General features: G+C 40.2%; 1 protein-coding gene across 2 annotated transcripts in view; it reads left to right on the top strand.

Moving 5' to 3' along the window:
• The first annotated feature begins 1,088 nt into the window (after nucleotides 1-1,088).
• Nucleotides 1,089-24,599, top strand: part of TOX (thymocyte selection associated high mobility group box) — a 226,513-nt gene continuing 203,002 nt past the window's right edge. The window contains exon 1 of one of the 2 annotated variants that reach the window (XM_040588381.1): nucleotides 1,089-1,647. In XM_040588381.1, the coding sequence (XP_040444315.1) occupies nucleotides 1,546-1,647 (102 nt within the window). In that variant the 5' untranslated portion in view covers nucleotides 1,089-1,545. Of the gene's footprint in view, nucleotides 1,648-3,083; nucleotides 3,250-24,599 lie in introns of those variants that run through there. The other variant, XM_040588380.1, reaches the window with a different exon arrangement.

Here is a 24,599-nt window from a genome sequence, read left to right as displayed (position 1 = left end):
CTCAAGTTTCCCTCCTCCAGGCCGCTGTGAGGAAGACTTCGCCTGGTGTCGGCACTGCCCACACCACGGCCAGGCCCAGGCGCTAGGAGCTAACAGGCAGACCACAGCTGATGAGGTATTTCATGGGTGCTCCCTAGTTTCTGAGGCGTGCACATGGATCACACTTTATTTCTGCCGCCACAAACTCTGGGCAATGGTTTCCACTCTGCTGGGAGAGAAGACGAAGGGCTCACCGCACCCACCGGGCCCCGCTTGCAGCTCGACCCTGGCCCGCCTCACGGGCTTGCCGGGGGAGCTGGGGCAGGGGCCGCTGCCCCGGCCTTTGCAAAAAGTTGTGGCGATGGGCGGGGTGGGTGGAGACGGCCCGGGGGCAGCCACGGAGGCACCGCGAGGGACCTGGCCGCGGCCACACCGGGCAGCGGGCAGCCTGTGGTCGGCCCATCCTGGAGGCCAGGGCCCGGGGCCGAACCCCTGGCTCCCGGGCCACCACTGCCATCCCGCCCCCGCCTCCCCTCGGCCCCCGGGCCGGGCCCAGGCAGCCGCGGCGGCAGGCCGCCGAGGGGATGCCATAGTAACCGGCGGGGGGCCGGGCGGCGCCGGGGGGCCGGGCGGGAGAGGGCGGGGCCGGCAGCGGGATGGCGGGCGCGGCAGCGCCCCCTCTCCGCGACTCCCAGCCCCGTCCCCGGCGTCCGCAAATGGCTCTTCCCTCGCCGGCCCCTTTGTGTGAGGCACACTCGGAGCAGCGACTCCGCCGGCGGAGCGCGCCGTGTCCCCTGCCGCCGCCCGCCGAGCCGTGCCGAGCCGAGCCCAGCCCAGCCGAGGCGAGAGAGCCGGGCGCGCGGGGCGGCCATTCCAGCGCGGGCGGGCTGCCTCGCCGCTGCCCCCGGGGGTGCGCGGGGGCCCCGGCTGCCGCCGCCGCCTCCCCCCCCGGCCCCGCTCCTCACGGCGGAGGGCAACCAAAATACACCGCCACCAAGCCCGACCAAATAACTAATAACAATATCAGCAATAATAATAATAATAATAATAATAATAATAATAATAATAATAATAATAATAATAATAATAATAATAAAGAACGGGAACAGAACAGTGGGAGCGAGCGAGAGGGAGGGAGGGAGAAGCGAACCAACTCCGAGACTCCCATAAAGAGAGGCACACACGGAGCTAGCGCCCCGGTGCCGATGCGTGGGGGAAACAATAAGTACTCGAAGTTACCTGCCCTGCCGTAGAAGAAGGAGGGTTTGTTGATTCTCTCGCAGACATCTGCAGACCGGTGCTTTTTTGGAAGAGATTTTTTTTTTTTCCTCTCTCTCCTCTCTCTCTTTACAAACCACAAACGGATGTGAGGCAGGGAAGGTGTTTCTTTGACTACTGAAGTCAGGCACCTCTTTTTTTATTCTTCTTAGTCTTGTTGTGTGTGTGTCCCCCCCACCCCTCACACACGCAGACACACACACACACACACTCTCACACACACACCCACCCTTTTTGCACCAACATTAACGACCAAAGGAAAAGGAGTTTGCTTGATGTTTTAGTGAAATGGACGTAAGGTTTTATTCACCACCTCCTCAGCCTGCAGCCGCTCCTGATACGCCTTGTTTGGGACCTTCCCCCTGCCTGGACCCCTACTATTGCAACAAGGTGACTCGTGTTTTGTGTCGTCCGAGGTGTTTTATCTGTGCTGTCGATTGTGCTGTTGTCGCGGCGCGTTGCATGAGCGGGAGCTGCGCTTTGGCGAGCCGCGCACCCCGTTGACCGGCGAGGCAGAGGGCAGCGGCGTTTGCCGGGCGTTGGGGTTTGGGGAGCGCAGTGCCGCCCGCCGCGGAGAGGGGCCGCCGGGACACACACCGGCCCCCCTGCAGGCACCCCAAATTAAAACCCCGGAGTAGTCTGGGGGCGGGCGGCTGGAGCGCGGGGGGTGGTGGTGGGTGGGGGAGGCATTTTCCACAACATCTTCCCTTTCGGAGAAACAGCGGGAGCAGGGATGTTGATGCGGTGGACTTGAATTTCCAGGGCTGCTGTTAATGAGAAAGATCGCGCCCGCCACAAACCGGCAGAAACTCTGCCCCGCCGCGTACCCTGCAGTTCATGTGTCAAAGCGGTACTTGGCGGTGCCGGGAGCACGTTTGTGTGTGTGTGTGTGCATCTGTATATACACACAAACACGCATACACGCGCCTCGCTCTATATGCACAACAACGATGCGTAAGGGTGACAAGTCGGTTCAGAACACTGGCTTGAGTTTGTCCCGGCTGTGCAACTGCCTTCCCCATTTCTCTGTGACTTGATTAAACAGCTGCAAATAGGGTCAGTACCCAAGGCGAGCCAAGTCTGAGGTGCCCGAGCCCCGGGGAAGGAGGGACTGCAGAGGAGGCTCCCGCTAGCCCAGATCCTGGGTTTGTTTACGAGAGTTTGGCGCTGCGATCCCGGAGCACTTTGCATTACTTTTGCTGCCGAGGAAGGGGGCTGGGGCTCCTGCATTGTTACTGCCTCGGTGGCCTGAGCCAGCTGGTGCTTTATGCTTGAGCTGCACTTTCTCTGCTGTTACGGAATGGGCTTTGCACATGAATAAAACGCTGGCCGCAGGAAAAAATCAGGAAGTGCGAGCAACCCAGGGCACTTCTTCAGCGCTCCCCCGCCAGGGGAGAAAGCCGGGAGCGAGCGCGTCCCGCAAGACGCGTTTAAACCTGGGCGCTCGGGGGTTTGTTTAGAAACCTGCCACGGAAGTGCGGGGCCAGCTGCGGCGGATGTTTTTCGCAGCGCCAACTCCGCCGTGCGCAGCGCGCGGGGCTGCCCGCCGGTGCGGGGGGCGGCGGCTGGCCCGGGGGACAGCAGGGGGACAGCGGGGGGACAGCGGGCCGGGGGCACCGCACCGCCACGCACCGCCCCGCACCCCGCCGCGGACAGCCTGGCTCCGCGCTCGGCCATTGTCGTGAGGGTCTCACGTGTCAGTCAGAGGGATGTTCAGGGCCGGCTCTTTCATCCCGGGCAGCTGCCTCGGCTCAGAAATAAGCAGCGACACAGCGTGTGCCTGTGCTCAAGCGCGGGGGCTGCGGCGGCGGGGTGAAGCCCTCTCAGTTTCCAGGAAAGATTTCCCACATGGTCTCATCTACCAATCACAGCAGAAAGGACCAAATTCATCCTGGCTGCATTTCACATATACTCAATGGAGTTATAGAATTCAGGGATAAATCTGGCCCTTTGTGGTGGATGCCTAAGGACATTTCAGGAGGGATCCCAGAGGTATGACTGTTAGCGGAGCTTTGACTGTATTTTGCAGCATCTGGCGAACCTGCCCTATAGATGGGAAGTTTGTGCCGGGAGTGAACTTTGTTGAGCGGGAAGAGTCCAGATGCGTAGGAGCCTCTGTGTGTGCATTCATTTTTCCTAAGTGCTCTGAGTAGTCGTGAGGCTACTGCTACCTTTGGTCGGTGGCTTGCCGTTATTTTCTCTGTTGTCTGTTTTCATAAGTTGTAACTAGAAAGTGTCACCAAGTGAGAAGCTTGGGCTGATATTAATGGCATAAGCACATAAGTGTCTGAAGACCCGTTTGGCAATGAAACAGGACAAAGGTTATTAAACCTATCAGTGATTTAAAGCTTCAAAAAGAAGGTAATGACTTGAATACACATTTCACTCATCATTCTTGAGATAGTGGGCCAGATTTAATTTAAAAGTTAAATGCTTTGGAAAATCAGGAATTACTTAAATATTAAATCATTTTCCAGTTAAATTCCTTAAATCATTTTTGGTGGGTTGCACTGCAAATCGAATAAATTAATTTAGAAAGTCATTTTCAGAATTTCCCTACTAGCTGGTTAAAGCTTCTTTTAAGTCATGCCATGTATGAGGGAGCAAACTGTTCTTTTTAAATGCAAATGAGACCCTCATTCTGTAGACAAGTTGCAACTCTTCTGTTTCACTTTGCCTGAACTGATAATGTGCTTAAAAGTGCACAGTCATGAGACATATGTTTTATGCTTGGAAAAGACTTACCAGGAATGTTTTAATATAAGATAACAGAGTATAGGAGGAATGTCTTTTTTCAGGTGTCTTTGAAACTGACCACTGATGACATGAAATAGGACTAGGTTTGCCAGGCCCCTTGGAGGTGTACATTTACTGAACATTTCGTTTTTCACCCCCTTCACTCTCTCCCTTTGCCCAGAATGATTAACATTGCTGTGAAAACTTACCCGACTTGTTCTGAACATGTCGTCATGCTACAGTGCTGCTCTGCCACTCACTTTCATGCTGTGTGTATTTAGGGAGTTTGAAGGGCGGGAGGCCTGCAGAATTTTGTGTTCAGTAAGTTTGGTTGAGTGTTTGCGCTTGATCTCTCCCAGGAAGGAAGATGATGGCTGGAGTGTGGTGGATCTGTGTTCTGTGATGGATCCGTGTTCAGGATTGGAATGGTCATCTTGATTAGGTCTTTACCTGCAAAACTCATTCAGAACTGGATCTCATTTCTCATAAAGTTAGTTTAAACTCACTTTGGACACTGACTAGTGGATTTGGCCCTTGTTTTCATACCTGGGTTTTGGACTGGGTATTTTGGGGGTTTTGTTGTGGTTTTGTTTTGTTTGTTTGTTTTTTGACAAATGTGCAGACTTTGGTTCTTTACATTTTAAGTCTGCTTGAGAATGAATTCCACAAATACTTATGCTTTTAAGTTTTCTAATTGTTCCGTTAGCCCTATTTTTTTTCCTGATCAGATGATTGTTTATAGCATATGAGTGAGTTCCTGGGGACGTGCATGGGAGGTATTGACAGTGCATTTTTCTTTAGTCAAAGGAAAATGCACAAATGTAGATTCAAACAGTTGCCTCTTATCTTACAATTTTCAGTTGGCAGGCTTTGTTTCAGAAGACGGCTTAGATCTTTATTTTATAAACCTAAAATAGCATTCTAAGCATCTTAGTCTAATATTTCTCTCTGCTGTGAAAGCTCATTATACTCCGCATATATTGTTATGCAGGCTTTTCCTTGTTTCTCTTGCACTACCCATGGAGAGAGAAAAGTGAAAGAACAATGCAAACAATGTTGGTTATGACAACTGTGTGAGGTATCTCTTATACAAACAGACAGAATGGACAGTATGCTGTGGTATATAGGTCAGCCTTTGAAATAACATAGTGGAGCTCTTACGCTGGACAGACAGATTTAGAGTTGGGGTTGTACTCTTTGCCTTTTGAAACTTGAAGCATAATTGCATTTCTAACATTTACAGGCTAATACGAGTACTCTGTTCAGTTGAAGTTTATTTTAAGAAACATCATGTTCCTTGATTGAGTTGAATGGTACAAAAGAAATAACTTTGATAATCCGAGAGTCTTAATTTGATAGAAGAATATGGTCAGGGTTTTCAGGCTGCTCAAAGAAGTCGGATGATAAGTTGAAATGTTTATGTAGAGAGCAATAAATAATATACTTGTGGCTTTCTGTATTGAAGTGTCACCTCCAGAGACCATTTCAATCAGTACTGTAAAAAGGACTGGTATATTTTCATACTTGCAACTTTACAGTGTTTTCAGATATCTGCTCACATAAAGCGCAGTTACGCAATTATAGTTTGACACAGCTAATGACAGGGATGCTGACCCCTGCCAACAGTAGGGAGAAAATAATGGTCTTTACTGCTCCCAATGGTTAGCCTTGCAGAATTATGTACTAGATTCTTCTGTGATTTGCTACCTGGTTCAAAAATACAGGAGCCTACAACTCATCTTTCTTTTATTCACTGGTAGTTGTCAGTGCAGTGGAAAAATACAGCCAGACAGCAGAGGTAGAATGATAGGCTGTAGTTGTTTTTAAAAAGAGGAATAAAGAGGAAAAAGATAGGGAGAGGGAAGCCAAACCGTTCAAAATGAAAAAAACGGAGTGACATTGGGTGGAAGTGGATAAGGAGATATAATACTGTGTTTTGTAAGCAGGTAACAATCCTGCTTGTAATCAGAATTCCACAGAGCAAAAGTGCATATATTTATACACAGCATTTAGAATAATTTATTGTGTAAAGTTAGCCCCACCATAGAGACTGCTTTAAGTAAATTGCTTCATGGCTGTTTATGAAGTATACGTTATTTCCAGTGGCTTGCTTCTATGCAGTCTCTATCTGAAATTCAGAATTGTGGCAAGCCAGCGCTCTGAAGGACAGCTCTACAGCTGAAATGCTGTGTTAGTGTTTTGACAACATTTTAGATTATGCTTATCTAATAGATCACTATTTGTTTATTCTGGGCATATTCTTCTTTTTCCCTTAGTTAACTACCTTGTCCCGTACTGCATTAGAATCATACTTGAAATTTGTTTCTGCCTCTTAAAGGAAAGATTAAAGAGTCACATTAGTGTTGACTGTTTATTTTTATGTATTAAGTGTTTTAGTTAGTTTCAAAAAACCCAAACAAACAAAAAACAACAAAACCAAAAAAAAAACCACATAGGAAGAAGGGGAACGGACTTTTCTTCCCTGGGTTACTAGATCTTAGAATGTAGTCTCAGAGTTGTGGGCAAGCCTCAAGTATGCTCCTTAAATTCCAGTGTTTCAGAAAAGAATTGGTCCCAATTTTAATGGAATACAGAAAACAATTTATGTATGTGTTTTTGAGAAATCTTTCTCAAAGATGTCTATAAACCCAGGCATTTGCAGTCAGTAATTTTTTTTTAATTTCTGCCAAACATCAGTACCTTGAGAGAAATTATTCTCTTACTGGAATGATGTATTTCATCTCCAGGGCATTACCCTCAGCCAGCTTATCATGAGGTTTTCTGAAAAAAGTGAAAACTGTAAACTATTAAGAATGCTGAATTATCTAAACACTACAGTGCATACAGTTCCTTTAGTGTTTACATTAAACCAAAGAGCAGCGGGAGCTGCATTTAAGGACTTAAGGCGTTGATAGCATGGAGGACCAGATAGTCCCAGCTCCCATTGAATTCACTGTGTGCTGGGGACAATCACACTTTACCAGGAAGAACTGAGCCCCCTCCTGTCCTCAGATTCCCATCTTAGCAGGACTTTCTCATCTTCCTAACACTTACAGAAGCGTTGGAAAAAGAACTATGTTTAAAACTTGACTTTATGTTAAGCAGAGAAATGTCCTAATCACAGCAAGATTTAGATCAAAATTCTTGGATATTTAAGTCCTGTACTGTTGGCAGATATAACAAAGCTTAGATGATGGAAGTGAAAAGCTTCCTTTGACTGCTCTCTCACCATGGCTCAAGAGTGACCTGAGAGCACTGCTTCCTGTGGTGAGGGGGTAGTGCCTGGATCATGCAGACCTTGGCTTCTGGAACTGACAGCGGTGACAATTAGTGGCAGCTTTGTTTATCTTTCTGAAGTGGGCACATATTCTGTGGATGTCTAGCATGGGCTGCATACACTAAAGTACTTATTTTAAATATAGCTTAACTGGATTGAAATGTTTTGTTGTTGCGGTTGGACTAGATGATCTTTGTAGGTCCCTTCCAACTGCAATATTCTATTCTATTCTATTCTATTCTATTCTATTCTATTCTATTCTATTCTATTCTATTCTATTCTATTCTATTCTACTGTTTTAGTTGTGCAACCAGTTACTAATTTTCTGCCCAAGGAGTGATTTCTCATTAAAAATGCAGTTGTGAACTGCTCCAAATCATGGTTTATAGCAGAAGGACCAAATGACTGTTAATTATACCACCACTTCCAGAACACTTTCAGAGATGAAATTCGCATCAACCTGAATGAGATTTTCTTGGTTATAACGTTTTTCCCTACAGCATTCAGTTGGAAAATGGCAACATTGCATTATTCTATGGTTAGAGACCAATTATGTAGCATTAGCAGCAGCAACAAACATTGCCCTTCCACAGTAGCAAGTGCACAGAAGAAAATCTTGTCTCCCCTTCCACTGGAATATCTGCATTTTATGTCTGTCTGTTGTGATCGTTTTAGGTGAGCAAGCCAGGGCATCAAATAAAATGTTTAAGTTTTGACTTAGATCTTCAAAGTTAAAATATTTTTTCAGCAGAGATCTTGTTGCAACCGACATTTGTAATGTCTGTGGTTTTCTTTTGCTTCTTATGTTTGCAATAAGTAGTTTATTTTTAGCATTTGAATTTCATATGGGTCTACTAATATTTATATCTTATCTTTCAATTGCACATATGCTAACACTGTTCCTGAACTGTTCATTTAGTATTTCTTACTGGGCTGCTATTTGATTTGTTATAGACCCTTGTAGTATGGTTTCCTCCCAAGAAACACGCAGCTTTCTAAGTTGCAAAACATACTTGAATTACATGAGCATCTGACAAATCCAGGTTAGTGGAAATGTCAGAATGTTTTAGCATTCACATTCTTGACTGTTAAACTGCTCTCTACCAATCAAAAGTGGCACGAGTGACTTTTTTTCAAATGTACTGCTGGCTAAGCATGGAAATTGAGCTGCTGTGGTAGTACTTTTGTCTCCTGCTATTGTTGTTGATGATTATATGGTCTTAAAGGTTAAATGGAAGTTACTGTAGCTGGTGTGTATTTTTGTTATATTAAGAAAGCCTGCAGTGAACTCCAGTTACCTATTCTATATGCAAAAAGAAATCAGAACTCTGAAATACAACAACGATAAACTGTACTTAGGGAAATGGGTCAGTAAAGAAAGTGTGAAGTCTGCAATGTGAAGCAAAAGATTTATCCAGATGGTTCCTGCCAAAAGAGTGAGAAGATTATGTATGCATATAAATTCCTATTGTATCAGTGCTACACTATACATATATACACACACATAGGTTGCTGCTTCTTTATATGTTACTCACTTTGAAGAAAGTGAACTTACTCTGGGAATCTGTCATTTCTATCCTGTATTATAAGAAGCTGGCTTCTAAGTCATATTCTGGTTGCAGTTGCCACAAGTGCGTAGGTTTGTGTTCATGAATAAGAGAAAACATTTGTTTCTTATATGATCATTGTATTTGCATCAGCCTGAAATAATAATAGTAAAGGGAAAAATAGTGGTGAAAAGGGATGCTAACCTTTCAAAAAAGTATAATTTATCATTTGGCAGACACAGTTGTGAACATTAGTCATAGAAACCTGCAGATAGTAGAGGCTTAATATCAAAGCTAATGGTTTATTTTATGTTAATGACTTTCTTCTAGGGCATAAAAGACTGCTCATAATGGACTCTCAGTGCTGTGTTCAGTTGTGAAGGCTAATGGGATAATCTTACCCAAAATTAAGCTTTTTGAAGTAAATCATGGTGTTATTTTTTCAAGTTAACTCTTGAAAATGTATCAGTAAACTGATTTTTTAAGAACTGCTTGTAATCTTTATAGGAAATACAAGGCAAGTTTTTTTTTCTCCATTAGCAGTTTTCTTAATTGCGTTGGAAATGTCTGTTTATATTTTTTTACAGTTCTGAAGAATAATATTCATGATGTGGAAGTCATTCACTTCAGTGGTTTTATCATAGTGCAGTAAGTTTTTGTGAGGCACAGTTGTTTTGCAGGGTGAACAAAGGAAAAGAATTACATTTTTAGTGACCAAGCCAGTAATTCACTAAACGGTAGTAAAACTCTTAGTTTTGCATTGGGAAGTTTTAAAAATCATGTTTACAATTAGTTATAACCAACATTATATTTCAATATGAGATAATTTGCCTACTAAAGTTCACATAATGTGCTAATCATGTCTAGTGGTTAATAAAGGCCTCCTATCTCACTCCCCTGATGGCTATAAAAGGCTATTATGTTCATGGCAGCAGTTCAGGTACAGCTGCTGTGTGTTAATAATGCATCATTGTCCCACTAATAAACACAGCAAAGGTCAGCAACCCTGAGCACCTAAAACACCTATTCTCTTCCCAAAATATTTATTAACACCTTAATGGCATATCTATTCATTTTGGTTAAGTCAGTTAATGACCCTTATGGAATCCGGTGTGTTCAGGTTTTGCAACCTACATGCTGTTGCACTCATCTTTCCTCCCAAACATTTCTTTTTCATCACAACTGTGTGTTGTTTCTTTAACATTAGCATTACATGGTCACTTTATGATTAACTTACTTTGCTGCTTAGTTTGGCAGTTTTCATTTTTTCCTCAGCTAATGTAAGATTATATTTAAAGCTGGAGTTTTGTTAGTTAAGACACTTTATACAAAATTTAACCATGTGGTAAAAAACTATGCGATTGTGTAACACGCATTCACACATGCACACACGCACGCACAGAGATGCATGTATACGTGTATGTATATATGAGCACTACTTCCTCTAGGTTCCATACATTTTTATACTATGACTTATGTTTTCCTTTTTAGCATAGATTGCAGTATTCATAAAGGTTTCTTAAAATGCATTTTCTACAGACAAAGAACGTACTCACATGGGATTTCCATTTTGCCAGGGAAACATGCAAATCAATAGGCCAGCACTTATCTGCATTAAAATTAGGTGTACTGTAATTTATGGGTGCAGTGATATTGTATTTGTCTTGCATAGTCTCAGATATTGTTTAAGGTAGCCTGGCTATGTGTCCTTAGAGAAAAGCAAAAGTGTTAATTGAACAAAACCTCATTTTCTCATCTTGTAGTATTGCCTTTTGTTTTCTGTTACTCATTTTGAAAACCTGATGGGTTTTTTTTGTGCTGTTTGATTTACAAACAAATGTTCAGAGGGCAGAAAAATACCACTACAGTTCCATCAAGAGAAATGAAAAAGCTTAACTAGCTGAGGGATTTCTATTTGGTGTAGCACATAGCTTCAATGACACATTTGTCATGCTTTAAATATATAATACATACAATAAAATATGTACAGGCACAGTTGTGATATATGTAGTGTCTGGCTCCATTGCTATTGTTTGTAGTCTCTACGGTTGTCATACGTTGTTCTTTGCACATCATACCCTTACAGCAGAATTTGACACAATTTCTAGCTTTCAGTCCTGCACCATTTTCATTGCACAATATACATGAGTTTGACAGGGTGTGTTGAGGACAACTCTGGCAAGCAATTGATATTTTGAAGTGGCAAGCGTTTCAGCAGCTGCCTGCTTGTGAAAAAGGAATGATAAGATATACTGTATTGTTAGTTTCAGGCAAAGCATTAAGGTTTAAGCTCTGTAAAAATGTACACATTATTCGTCAGTGGTGAAGCAAGCCTTTTATGTTTTTTAGAGCTTAGCTCTCTGGCTGATGTGAACTAGAATGACATTGGTTTAATGGTCAGCAAATGAATAGGAGTACTTTGAATTTGAACCGCTGCCAATTTTGCACCAACAAAGAGACTGACAAAAGAAAGATTTTATGTGAAAGCAAAGCACAAGCAATGTTTGGGGAGGTGGGGAGAGCGGTAGAGGAACCCAACAGAAATATTCTCCAACACAGCCTTGTAATGATACTAAAATTGTTAAAACACATCCATTTTACATGGCTCATCGGCTACAAACCTAAGCTGTTTCATCTAATGTTCTTTAAAACCTGTTGTATACACATAGTCTTTTAGAATATATTCATATGGAATTTACAGTGTGTTTTTCTAAATACCACATTGTGCCCTGAAGGCCTGTTGGCAGAACATCAGAGTTGTCCACTGCTGGAGTTCCCAAGTCTCTCTCTATCTGGTAGTGGGAAATTGTAGTTTAATCAGTTATGGCACTTTCAGTGTGTAACATTCATTAGTAAGGCAATTTGTCATGACTGTTAATAGTCAGGATGCATCTGCTCTCTCTTCAGTTACGGAGTGTGATAAGCAAGAGGGCAAATATTTCAATATTTAATAATATTAGCATGTTTGAAAGCTGTAGTTCAAGGTTAGCGCTCAAAACACAAACAGCAGATTAATAATGTCCTATTTATTTTTTAGTGGTTTTACCTTTACAGATTTGACTTTAAAGTACCCTAATGCTCCTATGAGTTGTGTATTGTCTAACTGGGTATTAGAAGTAAACATTAGCATCTTCAGTGTTTACCAAAGACTTCTCCTCTATTGTCATAAATTCAAACTCAGGATATTTTCAGAGAGTTGCAAATTCTTATAATTGAGCCACATCATTTCCCAGTGTGTCAGTAACAAATGCTCACAGTATCATTTTTGGCAGTAGCAGGCCTTTTCCTGTGTTAGTTTTGTGGCTAGGCAGCTTATAATGTTATAGATGTGTGGTGCCTACTAAATAGACAACATGCAATTAGTATAATGTTCTTGCTAAAAACTGGCTTGTAATCATTGCACATTGTTCTAGATGTGAATGGTTAAGTTGTTTCCTACAGTCAAAGAAAGGTTAGAGTTTTTTTTTTTTAATGTATCTGATAACCCTCATGTATTACATAATACGATAGCTTCATACACAAAAGCTTTGTGATACATTTTAATTTTTAATGAAAAGCTCCCCCAATTTTAACATAACCATTTCTTTAGAAACTGAGCCCAATCTTAGTAAAATCCGTTTTTGCTAGTAACAAAAGCTGTTACTGTTTAAGTTCCTGTTCAGCAGTTAGTTGGTACGCTTCACTGGATGTTGTCAAAAAGGCTTTTCTCTTGATTGACAACCCTGTAGGAATGTGAATGGAGATTTTAATTGCATATCATGTGTGCATATCAGAGTGAGTGGATTCACTGACTCTGCTTAGCTCCATATCTCTACAGGTCAGCCATGCCAAAACACTTCTTTTTTTTAATAAGCAATTGATATATTTTCCAAAGAGAGAGGGAGAGGGCATGCAACTGGAGAATTGACTAAAAACCAAAAGGTTCATGTGAATTTCAGAAGAATAATGTGTGCAATAAGTTTTCAGAATGTTTTAACACAATTAAAGAGGTATTTTGATGATGTAAATTCATTTCAAGTCTAAGTTGGCCAAAGGCTGCCAGGATATATTTTCCTCCTGGCATTTGCTAGCAGAAGTGTATTTATCTTTTTTTACTGTTTTTTCCAAGAGTATATTGAACAAAATCAGTAAAAAAAAAAAGTAAAGGAAGTGGAAAAATTTACTGAGGCAGACTGCCCTTGTGTCTTGTACCTTTATAGAAGACATGGGGAAATGGTGGGGGTTTCTTTGTATGTGTAGGAGATAGTGGGCTTTCTTATTCATACTGGATTTTACCCACACTCTTTGGGCAACACTGTTCCTTTAGGGGGAGATTTACCTAGATAAGGACTATCAGGGACCTAAGTTTTAAGTCTGATAATGAAACTGAGTTTTGCTATCAACTGTAGTGCAACTTAAATAATAAATTTATTAAGAACAGTAAATGGTACATCACTGCAAAATGACACTGATAAAGAGACCTCAACTTTTTCCATAGCCAAGAACATTACAGGTGAAACTGACAAAGCCAAAGATTCATTATTATAAATAGTAATTAGATTCTGATGTCTCAAATTAGATTCCAGGTTTCATTTTACATCAGAAGCCACAACATTGACTGTATTATTTTTTAAAGCTCATAAAGCATCAGCAACTGGAAGCACAGCTACAAAACAGTTGTGGGGAACTTTTAGCTGACTTAGTGTTTTGTGCCTGTACAGGGTCATTGAAATCTAAAGGGGGATGACAGTTGCATTTTTCTGGGAGGACCCCTGGGAAGGAATTGTTACTTAATCAAAAAGTTTCTTTCCTAGTTTGTCAGTGCTCTCAGATGAAGAGCAAATTGACTGCCTTTTGCCCTTTTACCCTTTGTGTAGGGCCAACTCAGACTTTCAGGTTATATTTGTGTAAAGTGTGGGAATGAAGGATGCCAGCTACTTCTTGAATCATAAGGCTACAACAGCAAAGCATGTCACCTTGTCTGACAGCATGCTGTTTACCTTTGGCACCTGTATGGAACCTATTCGCTCCTGTGTTGGACTAACATGTATCTCATCCAATATGTGTCTTGAACAATAGTAAACACTTAGCAGTGCTTAAAAGCTATGGATACATTAAGAAGAAAACCAGAAAAGACTTTGCTGTATTTCTAATGAAGCAACCCCCTTCTGACTAAATATATGACATCAATGGATAGTTGAATCTATTAGGAACTGACACTTCCAGGGATTTTCAGGATTTTTGAGTAGAAGACAGAGGGAAATGGGAAGTCCCAAAGGTAGTAATCTGAATATACAGTTCCCTCTGTATGGTGTGCATTCAAATCCTATGAGCAAATCCATCAATGAGGAGCCACAGCTTTCTGAACACCTGAAGCTGCTTGTGTTTAGATTTCTCTGAGCTCACACTTGTGCAAGTTTCAGACCTTTGGCACTTTCACTTCTGATAAAGCTTTTTTCTTGGAGAGAATGTCTAAAATTATTCCTGGGTTTGGGAGCTTCCCATTGTAGCTACCAGGTCCACAAGGCTCCCAAAACCAGGAAAAAATGTAGACTTTCAAAGTTGAAACCTATAAGAAATGAAGATGTTTAAAATGGTTGGGGTTTTTTTCATTGTTGAAGAAAGAAAATCTTTAGATTGGGCAAAGCATGTAACTAAGGTTTCAATAAAAATGAGAGTGGACCCTGAAGCTGTAATTTTGGATTAATTTTGGATTAACACCAGGGCCATTTTTGTAAATCACTGTAGTAGCTCCTGTAATAATGTTGAGAAGATTGCAACATTGCCATCATAAGGACTTAATTTGTTCAGGACTTTGTTTGGTTATGAAGTCAAACACTTTAAGGCTGGGAATGCCAGATGTAAGGATATCTTGATTTTGCTCTTTAGTATGTTATCATTGGCAGGAACTGATGGAGTGAAACAGCAGATGTAAAATAAGTGATCACGCCATTGCAACGTTATCATTAATGCAGTTACAAATGGCATCTGAGTTAGGCTTTCAGGCAGCCTTAAATCTGGCATTTTCCACATTTTGGCCTCTTGACTTTGTAAACCAAATAATACTTTTTCAAAAATACCTTTTTGTGTGTGTTACTGATTCATTGGATAGTATCCATGACATTCATTGCTATCATCTATCAGGAGTGTTTGAATCTCTTCAGAATTGCTGCACAGATTTTTCTGCTGCAGAGTTAACTCTTGTTAGCAGCAAGGAGAATTTTTTCATGGTGAGTGAGGGGAGGACTAACCCTTGCTGTGGCTAGGAAAATCTTGGGCTCTGTCTTACTAGTCCTTCACTTCTGTGGATACTTTTGACATGTGGTCACGAGGCATGCTTACATTTTAAAGATTTGGGATCCAACATGAAAATACTTGTGTTACTATTTTGTCACAATGCCCACCGTTTGGGCTGAGGACCTCAAGCATAAGTTAAGGCTTCAGTAATTTCAACAGATAACCTCTGAAAAAAAGGCACTTTTCTATTGCAGTATCTTTTTTTCTGCTGAATTTGAAAGATGTGCTGCAAATAATGGAGCTGGGTGAGTTTTCTTAACATTAAAAATACCACTTGAACGCCAAATACAGGTATTGTGACCAAAATTACAGTACTATGTACTGTAGTTAAACCTGCAATTGTGAAATAAGAGAAACCTTATTGTATGTATCTTTATTATCATATATAGATACTGTGCTTATATAAATAGTTAAAATAGCATCTGTTAAATGTATGCTTGTATTAAACTCTCTAAATTTGTGTAAATTATTTTAGTTCTAGTAAACCCAGAGGATTTAGTGTACAAATCTGTAGGGTTTGTCCTGTAATAGTTTGGGGTTTTTTTTGGAACTACAAGGAAGTCCATGTATTTAATAATGAAATCTCAGAGAAAAAAATATTTTTGCAATGGAAAATGTATCATTCAGCTGAATCCATTGTCTTTTTAAGAGTGCTCTGATTCCAGAGGACTTTCTCAAACAGAACATTATGTTGAAAATACTAAAGCAGCATTCTCTAACTTGGCTTTGGTTTTATTCACTCTTTTCCCAAATTAAAAAATTAAACGTTAATTTTTACTGAAGAATAATATAGGTAAAGTTCTGAATTTAGTAGGTTTTGGTTGGAGGAGAAGACTGCAGACTTTCTAGGAATAAATTAATTACAACAGGGACAGCCCTTAACCTGCTGCTTCGTACATGGTTGCCTGGGTTTCTAGTAATGTTGGAAGCTCTTTGCTTATATTAGAGCTGTAAGCATATTCTGAAGCAATGGGGCACAGCAATGTACCAGACATGGAAGTTAATTTTCTGCCATTCAGTCGTCAGAATATTCCCTTATTCTTACTACTGAGCTTACAATGGACCTGTACAGAGCTGAAAATAACAGTATTGGAATGCATATATCTCTATTTATTAGGAGTTAAAAATAGAAGAGTATCATAATCATCAGGTCTTTGTTATCACGAGTAAGGATGAAATATGGCTTTGAGGGAACATGGGTTCTCCATCTACTCAGGTGGCTGAGTGGTTGTCAGTCAAGCATGGGAGAGGGGAGCAGGGAAAGGGAGCACCGAATATTTAAGGAACTCACCCAAGGAAAATAGCTGTGACTGTGGTCTCTCAGCGCTGGTTTGAGCAAGTGCATTTTAGTTTCACTGAACATTAGTGTTTTTTTCTGCTAGGAGACTCCTTTCTCCCTTTATGTTTCAAGTATTCTCCCCATACAGATGCTGAGCTTTAAAGACAGATGAATTGCAACCCTACTCAGAGTACCTGTTGCCTGGTGATTAGGGATTTGTGCTAGAACCAAAGAAAACATGAAAATGTTCTGTAGCAAATAGATTTTCTGACTGGTCTTGGGCAAAGTTGGACACCATTTCCACCGTTGTGGACACATAAACTATGTCCAAGGAGAAGCTGACCAGGTGGGAAGGGACACCACTGGAGGGTTCTGAAGGCCCTGTGCTGTCAGTAGAGAAGGGGTGTGTGCCCCAGACAAGACTAACTTTCACCCTCAGCTCTTTGTGGTGATTCAGAAATCGCTGGTTCAAAGACCTTGTGTGACAAAATGCCTGTTTTAAGGAAAACAGTCAAATTCAAATTTACATGACAGGAGAGCTATTTGGATTAGGACTGATCAGGTGAAGTAGTACTGGATGATGTTAAAAGTTCCATGAATGTGCATTTACAGAAGTCTTTATGGTGCATTATGCTGATTTTTTGGTGGACTTGCATGACTTCAGGCAATGTTTGCTGGCTCACAGAACAAACTCCCCAAGCTGCAAGGGTTTCTCTGAGAAGTGCTTTCTGTCTTCAGTCAATGAAATGTCATGTTAGCTATTCCATTGCTTCCTTCATCTGTTACTTTGCTTACCATGTTCCATAGAAGTCCTGACATCCTACAACCGAGGCTGCACCTTCAGCAGCTGATTTACCATTTACTGCCAGGAAGTGTCTTTGAAGAAGGTAGAGTCCAGAAATATCAGGAAAAGCTTTTGTGACCATTACATTGATGAGGCCAAATAAAATAAATGGGGAAAAGCATTCTCTCCAAAAATAGATCCTGATGATAGAAAGAGCAGGCTCCAACAGTGGAGGAAGAGGTCCTTCAATACAAACTGAACTGTGGAGGAGGTCTAGAGAAGAACTATGAGGTGCTATACCATCTTGCATCTCATTCCCCACCCTCTCTTCCTCCCCCTGTCTCTGATAAAATCACTCTTCACAACACAATTTGTTATCACTTAACTTGGATGAGAACATCATTCTTGCTCAACAGCAGATCTTATTTCAGCCCTTATCTGATGGGTCAATAACTTATGCCTGTAGCTCTTAAAAAAAAAAAAAAAGATAACAAAAAAAACCCCAACAGAAAAGATGTTGACAAGTTTGGAGTACAAGGAGTGGACTGCTGAATTATATGAGTTCTTTGTTCCTTTAGGGCCACTCCACAGTACTCGGTAAAGGTAATTTTACTGTATAGTTTTTGGTTTTTCCCCTTCTTCTCTGCCTTTACAAAATGGTACAGTTGACGTATAGCTGAGAAGCTGGCAAATGAATTCTGCAGCACAGAAACGGTTAAAAAAATTACCTTAAGATTATTAACCACACCAGTGCTGAAGTAATGAAAGGACTTGCTTATACCCACAAAAGCAGAGAAGAGAAAGGTCAGAATTAGAACTGGAATTCCATACTTAGTTTGAGATTTCTAGTTATGGCAGCATATTTTGTGTATAGGATTATTAGTCTTTGGCAAGCCCTGCTGTGTCTAAACACTTTTGGGTGGGCTAAGGATGAAGTTTCAGTTTAACTCAGAATTTTCTTGCTTTGTGGTTTTAGACTTTATATTATAATAACATTCCATGAGCATCAATTTTTATGGTACAGTTCATTTGTAGAAGATGCTATTTTTACACAGTGCTAGTGATAATAGAAGTCTGTTGCATTAGATTTTAAAAGGTGATCTTCATTACTTTTTTTCTGACAAAGAAATGTATCATCTAGGATACAGAATTGTGACAAGCTGTTTGTGAAATAATTCAACAAATCTTGTATTTTCTTGCCATTTTCCCCCGTTATCCTGAAAGGGAATGCAGCCATGAACCAAACTTTACCCTCTCGGTGCTTTAGTATATGGGCTGAAATGCACTCCTGGATATCTTATTACATTCTGTATGCACCACTTGTATAGGACTGTCAATGTCTGTCACCAGTCCTGCCTTAATACAGTCTCCTGTTCTTAATATCTTGTGTTTAGACTCAGTGCAGCACAAGTACAAAGCCACTGTCTTTTTTAGTGTTGAATTTTTAATATGTTTCAGCATTTGTAATGATTTCATTACAGTACTGAACAGAATTGGACTTTAAATTTTGCAGATACCACTGTATTTGGAAAAGGAACTGTTCTTTCCTCCTTTGAAGAAGTGTGTACAGTACATTGTGTACTCTGTTCTGTATGTATCTGTGTCTCCGAATTAGTTTGTATCACCTCTGTTATAAAAATCCTTTTCTTCCACCACTACTCTGAAATTGCCTTTCATACTCAGTGTAACCTATGAATTGGTCCTGCGAGTGAGTCATTCCAAGGTTGTTGTTCTTCCCTTATAACTACATTTAGTATAAAATACTGTGCTCTATGTTATGTCCATCTTGTTCAGATGGAACAGTGTCTGCTGAGATGGAAAAGCGAAATGCAATATCAGAATACATTTAAATGTAATAACGTCTCTAGAATCTTTCGTTTTATGGTACAGAAATAACAGCTCTCCTGCCGTTATCACTGCTTTGGATTTTAGAGCCTTGTGGTACCACAGTATTTCAATCACAGGCTTGGCCTTGCAGTTCAAAAATGCAACTGATGTCCAAAGGAGTTTTGCTTTCTTCAGGGACTGGGATTTGGCCTCAGGTCAGCTACCTAACACTATCTTACGTACCCCTTTTTCTTACATAAAGATTTACATAAGCTTTATTGTTCTAGATACCCTGCATTTCTTGTATTAACAAAATTATACACCTGGGGTTAATTTTCAGGACTATTGCATTTTATACATACTGGCCCTAAAGAAACCTTACTGAGAACATTAAATTCATTTTCTATTGAGTGTTGTTTTTCCTATAAGTACATGTGCATTCCAAGGTCCATCAAACACAGAGATTTTAAAGTATTAAACCAGTATTAGCTATCACAGTTACAACATCACATTTTATCTGTCCCTCCTGCAGCTGCAGTTGCAAAGCTGTGGCTGAGGTTCATTTGAGTTGTGCTTTCCTCAAAAAATAATCATTTAGTTTTACTTTTCCACACACAAGCTGTGAATCTGGGGTAAAAGACAAATGCACAAACCCACTGATACCCAGCTTCTCTGCAATACTTCCAGCAAGATTCCCTGCAGTTCTTTTTCCCAGTAAGTAGCATCAAGAGTGCTGGTAGTTGGAAGGGAACTTCACTGGCAGAGGGAAACTCATGCCAGGAAACTTGTTGTAAAACAATCACGTCTTTCCATCCACACGCTCTCACTGAGGGTTTTCAGAAACACGTGGCTCATGTGAAGCTGTGATGCTCTCACGGTGTGATTCAGGCTGCCACCTGTATGGGACATCTCCATAGTTCCGTAAGGACCATCTGTTACTACTTGTAAAAATTTTCATGTTTCCTTTAAAACCCCTGTTTCAAATTCAAAACCCTTGCATAAGTAGATACATGTAACTAAAGAATCAGTGTGTTTTCCTGATAAAGGGAGATTGTCCACTGTTCCTTTGAGCTGTTTCTTGACCCAGTTCTATGTTACAGTTTTGTTGCTGTGATCTACAACAGTCTGTGCATGTGGTTGAGTGCCATGGGCCTGGGTGATCTGAATTTATGGACACTGGCTGTTGTACAGTACCATCCTGTGCAGACACTTCCACGCCCACACAGGATGCCTTTGTGTAAAGATACTCTGCTTTGAAAGCAGATAGACATTATTGCTTCCTACTCCTAGGCTAAGTCTTCATCTTGATAGGCGAGCTTGTCTGGTTTGCCATGTGACTGTAGGAGCGCTACCAAACAAAGACGGGGCAGACTTCACCTTTTAGTTACAAATTTTAAATGGATTTTATCCAGTTCTGAAATTGTGCCCTAAACTTACAGAGGGATTTTGCAAAACAGTGAATAAACTTCAAATTGATGTGGGTGCTAATCTCTCTGTATACGCCAACCCCATGTATACAGCTACTTTGGGCATATTTGGAAAACAGCCTATAGGTGCAGTGTTAGTGTGGGTAATTCAAGAATGAAACTTGTCCTAAAACTCACCAGTGGATGCGATTCCAGTGGCAAACAGTTCTACTTGAAAAGAGATTGAAAATGATTTGACGTTGGCAGCCCTAGCTAACTGAAGTATATAGCAACCATTCTAGTTTGCAGTAGTTTTAAGTCTGTCTTTAAAAGTGTTTCAGGAATCATTTTGAAGTAGAAATCTGAGAATATGAGATACACAGAAGGAAATGTTTCTGTCTGTCATGAAAAATCTGTATCTAGCTAGAGGCTGCAGTGATTGTGAAGAAGAATGATAGTATCTCAGCTATGCAGTATGCATTTTTGACTGTCAAAATTTGCATGTATTTAATGCATTGAACTGTTTTTAAAACACTGTTCTTAGAATACTTGTCAAAATATTTTCTATAATGGATGAATTTAAATCTAATTAACATATTCATGTTTTAAATTTACAGGCATTTTTTGTCCAGAGAAGTGCATAATTTATATTCATAAATAAGAATCTGATATACTATATTCAGACGTAGTATATAGCTCAGGTTTAAATTGAATTTGGATGATGTTCAGTCATAATACATCTTACTCATCAATGCAACTTTACATAGGTGTTCATTAATATTCTCTTAAAAGAGTGAATAAATGTTTTATACCTACAACCTATTTCTTATAGTTGGATTTTTTTAATGCTGGAGTAACAAAATGGAGATAAAGCTACATTGGATACTTGTTTTGTGCAAAACTTGGTCGGTGTGTGTAATGCTTATAAATAAAGGTGCAAAAGCAAATAGCCTAGATGTCAGGTAAGATGACATCTATATAAGCTCTCTGCTGAGTTCTGAGTAATCTTTTGTTAGTTCCCCCAATAACTCAGACTAATCAAATACAGGGACATAAGCGATATCATGTAATAGCTTTTTGGAATCAATAAATATGCCATGGTTTTGAATTACTAGCAGTGTAGATGTGGCTGATAAGCTCAATTGTTGGAAAACTGATCCCATAAAAGTGAAAAGTGAGATCTTAAAAAAAAATCAGATGAAAGCCAAATCTTCTAGGAAACAGAAATAAAATGTGTCCAAGTTCTACTTTGCACAAATTTGGACAAATAATTAATGATATGATAGAAAAATATGAGTTTCGCAGTGATATCTTTCAGGATCCAGGTTATTAACTGTGGATAAACCAGAACTGTCGGTTAAAGAAATGGGCTATCAGTTTTCTCAGTCTTCAGAACATCTTCAGAAAACTGCCTTGGTATCAGTATTTAAACTAAAAACTTAGGTGTAATTGTGACAGAGGTCTATACTGGTTGTTTTCTAAAGCTTAAATACAGGTAAAGCTTAGGGATAGAAAATCTCCGTAAAACCAGCATATCCAGTGTAGAAGCAGAGACAGGTAACAGAGTTGATTCCTCAGAGTATCCTTTTCTTTGTTTATCTGCCTTGCCAGCGTGCCTTAGTTTGTGACTCCCAAGCATCTAAAATTTATATAACATCTTACTAAAAAGACGGTGAAGTTTATGCATGGTATGCTAAGCTTGTACATAACCATTGGCACATAAAATCCTTGTTGAAGGTATCCTTAGGTAGGAAAGACTTTTCTAATGTTGAACAGCAGGAATTGCTAGTGCGTGCTACTGGTTTTTCTTGACTGAGGTCTCTGCTGTAAGTGTTAGACATCCCATTCTTCACTGGGTATGGGTTGAACTGTGATTTCTTTGCCCCACTGCTCTGTAATGAGTTTCAGACTTCTAGACAGACTTTGGTGGCATAGGAAATCATGTTCAAGTTGTATGGCCGAAGTACACTGAAATTCTATATAAGATATTGGGCATATTTCAGATGGTATGTAGGTTTATTGAGTAAGTTCTGCGGTAGCTGGTCTTACTTGAGATGTTTGTGGAATTGGGATGTATTAATCTGAGATCCACAGTACAATAGGTGCTGATATCTCTGTGTGGGTAACATTATGCGTACCAGTGCACTGTGTGGAGGCTGAGTGGGTGGGGAGCTACTGGGATTGAGAGGCTTGTGTGTTGTCAGTGCAGTGGTTACAGAGAGTGGATAACAGTTTGATGCTTCCTCCCCCACGGTATATATTTTAGAGGAAGCTCTATGGATAGTAGCATTTATAGAGCTGAGATATATTTAATGAAGATAATATATTTTGTAATTTGGGCTGTTTTGGTTCAGTACTCATCATTTATTTATATGCTGGTAGCATCCATATTTAGTGCTGTATACATTAATAACACTATATTTAGTAAATATGAACTATAATCATTGTGCTATTTAATTTGGGTCTAATAAGTACTTGCCAGACTAATGTGTAGTCATGTAGTTGGGCAGATGTACAAAAATGTCATTAACTTGTTTTGATTTGCGGACAGTGATGTATGTGGCAATGTCTGTGAATACTCCTGCTTTTCTTACACCACAGCTACCTCATTTGCCAAATATGGCTATGATCCTTTGTCCATGTTAATTGAGAATGGCATCCTTATTCATCATGTGCAGGGTTTTTTTCAGCCACTAAAATGCTGTCCAAAGACTACTCAACTGAGGAAAACTACAGAATAATACAGAGTGCTTGTTTATCTGTTGTTGTAAGCCTTCTGTTTCATCCCATTGTAATGAATGGGAAAAGGAACTCTCACATCTGAATGCAATGCTGTTGCTAAAGAGCACAAAGTTCTTTTGGAACATCAGCATTAATAATTGGACCAGGATTTGCCTGAAATATTTTCATCAGCAATGTCTCTGTTCAATGTTTCTTCTTTTCTTTGACCTTCTGAAAAATAAGTGAAAAATGCATTAAGGTAATTTACATTAGTTGTCAAAACCTGTGTTTATTTCTTTGATAATAAAGGTTTCCATTCCTTGATTAAATTTATGTTTATATTTGACATTTTCCAGGGATGCATAAATTTGTATGACAGTTAAAGTCTACATACTCCCAGTACCTAGTGCCAGGTTGAGTTGAATTTGGACACATCACATAAATAAAAGTGGTTTTATGTTTCACCTTCATCTGGTAGGTGAGCACTCCACCTTTTCTTGTGAAACATAATCGGTTTTGACATGGCAAAATTAGATCCTGGCTATTTATTATCTGCTGAAATCAAAAACCATAACTGGGAAAGCATGTGGTAAGTCCATTGGAGCAGCTTGCACGCAGAGAAGAAAAGGGGAGGCATTCCAATTTTATAAGCTCAAGGTGATTTTCTCTAACACCTAGACCGTTTTAATTAATTACCCTGAAAGATTGAGTAAATTATTATTTGAATACTTTATGGCATTACATGTTAACATTTCAAGGACAAAGTGCTGTACTTAGCTTTTCAACAATGCTTCATCTGTCAGAATATATCTTCTGAATTTATGTAGTATACTGCAGTGTAGAGGGTAGTCAGAACTTGAGTACTATGAATTATTACAAGGAACCTGAGTCAAATATGATCTACTGAAATGGGAGCCCTAATATTTATGGACACCTGGTAGGGACCTACAAATTAAGAAAACCACAGATCTTGCTTCTTGAGAATTAAGATTTTTTTAATCTTTTCTTACATTAGTTTTTGCTCTTTTTTTTTCTTTTTTTTCTTTTTTTGACATGAAAGGATTAACTGAATGCCATTAAAATGTGGATTGCAATATGGGTATAGGCTTTGCTGATAATGGCATGCTCACGAAGTACAGCTCTGTATATTTGCATGGTGAGATGCTGCTTCACTTGCACTGCTTACACAATATGCACAACATCTCCATTTTGTCTTCCTTTATGACTTTCAGTTTTGATGCTTTAGCTTTGGGAAGAAGACCTAAGACATAAAACAGGTACCTACTTGATGGACATACCTGTGTGTTTCATATAACCTGTTTAAATCAATGGGGTATGTGAAATGTGATAAGTTGTTTAGATGGTGTTTGGTTACAAAACATCAACTATACTCCAGCTTTACTGGAGCTGTACTCCACAGATATAATCTTTCTTCCACTAGAAGAGTATACAACCTTTTAGTAACTTCATCCTACCATCAGTAGATTAG

This window comes from Falco naumanni, chromosome 3 (assembly GCF_017639655.2).
Source record: "Falco naumanni isolate bFalNau1 chromosome 3, bFalNau1.pat, whole genome shotgun sequence".
Lineage (NCBI taxonomy): Eukaryota > Metazoa > Chordata > Aves > Falconiformes > Falconidae > Falco > Falco naumanni.
Note: the sequence above shows the minus strand (reverse complement) of the source record. Positions and strands in the feature narration are given on the sequence as shown.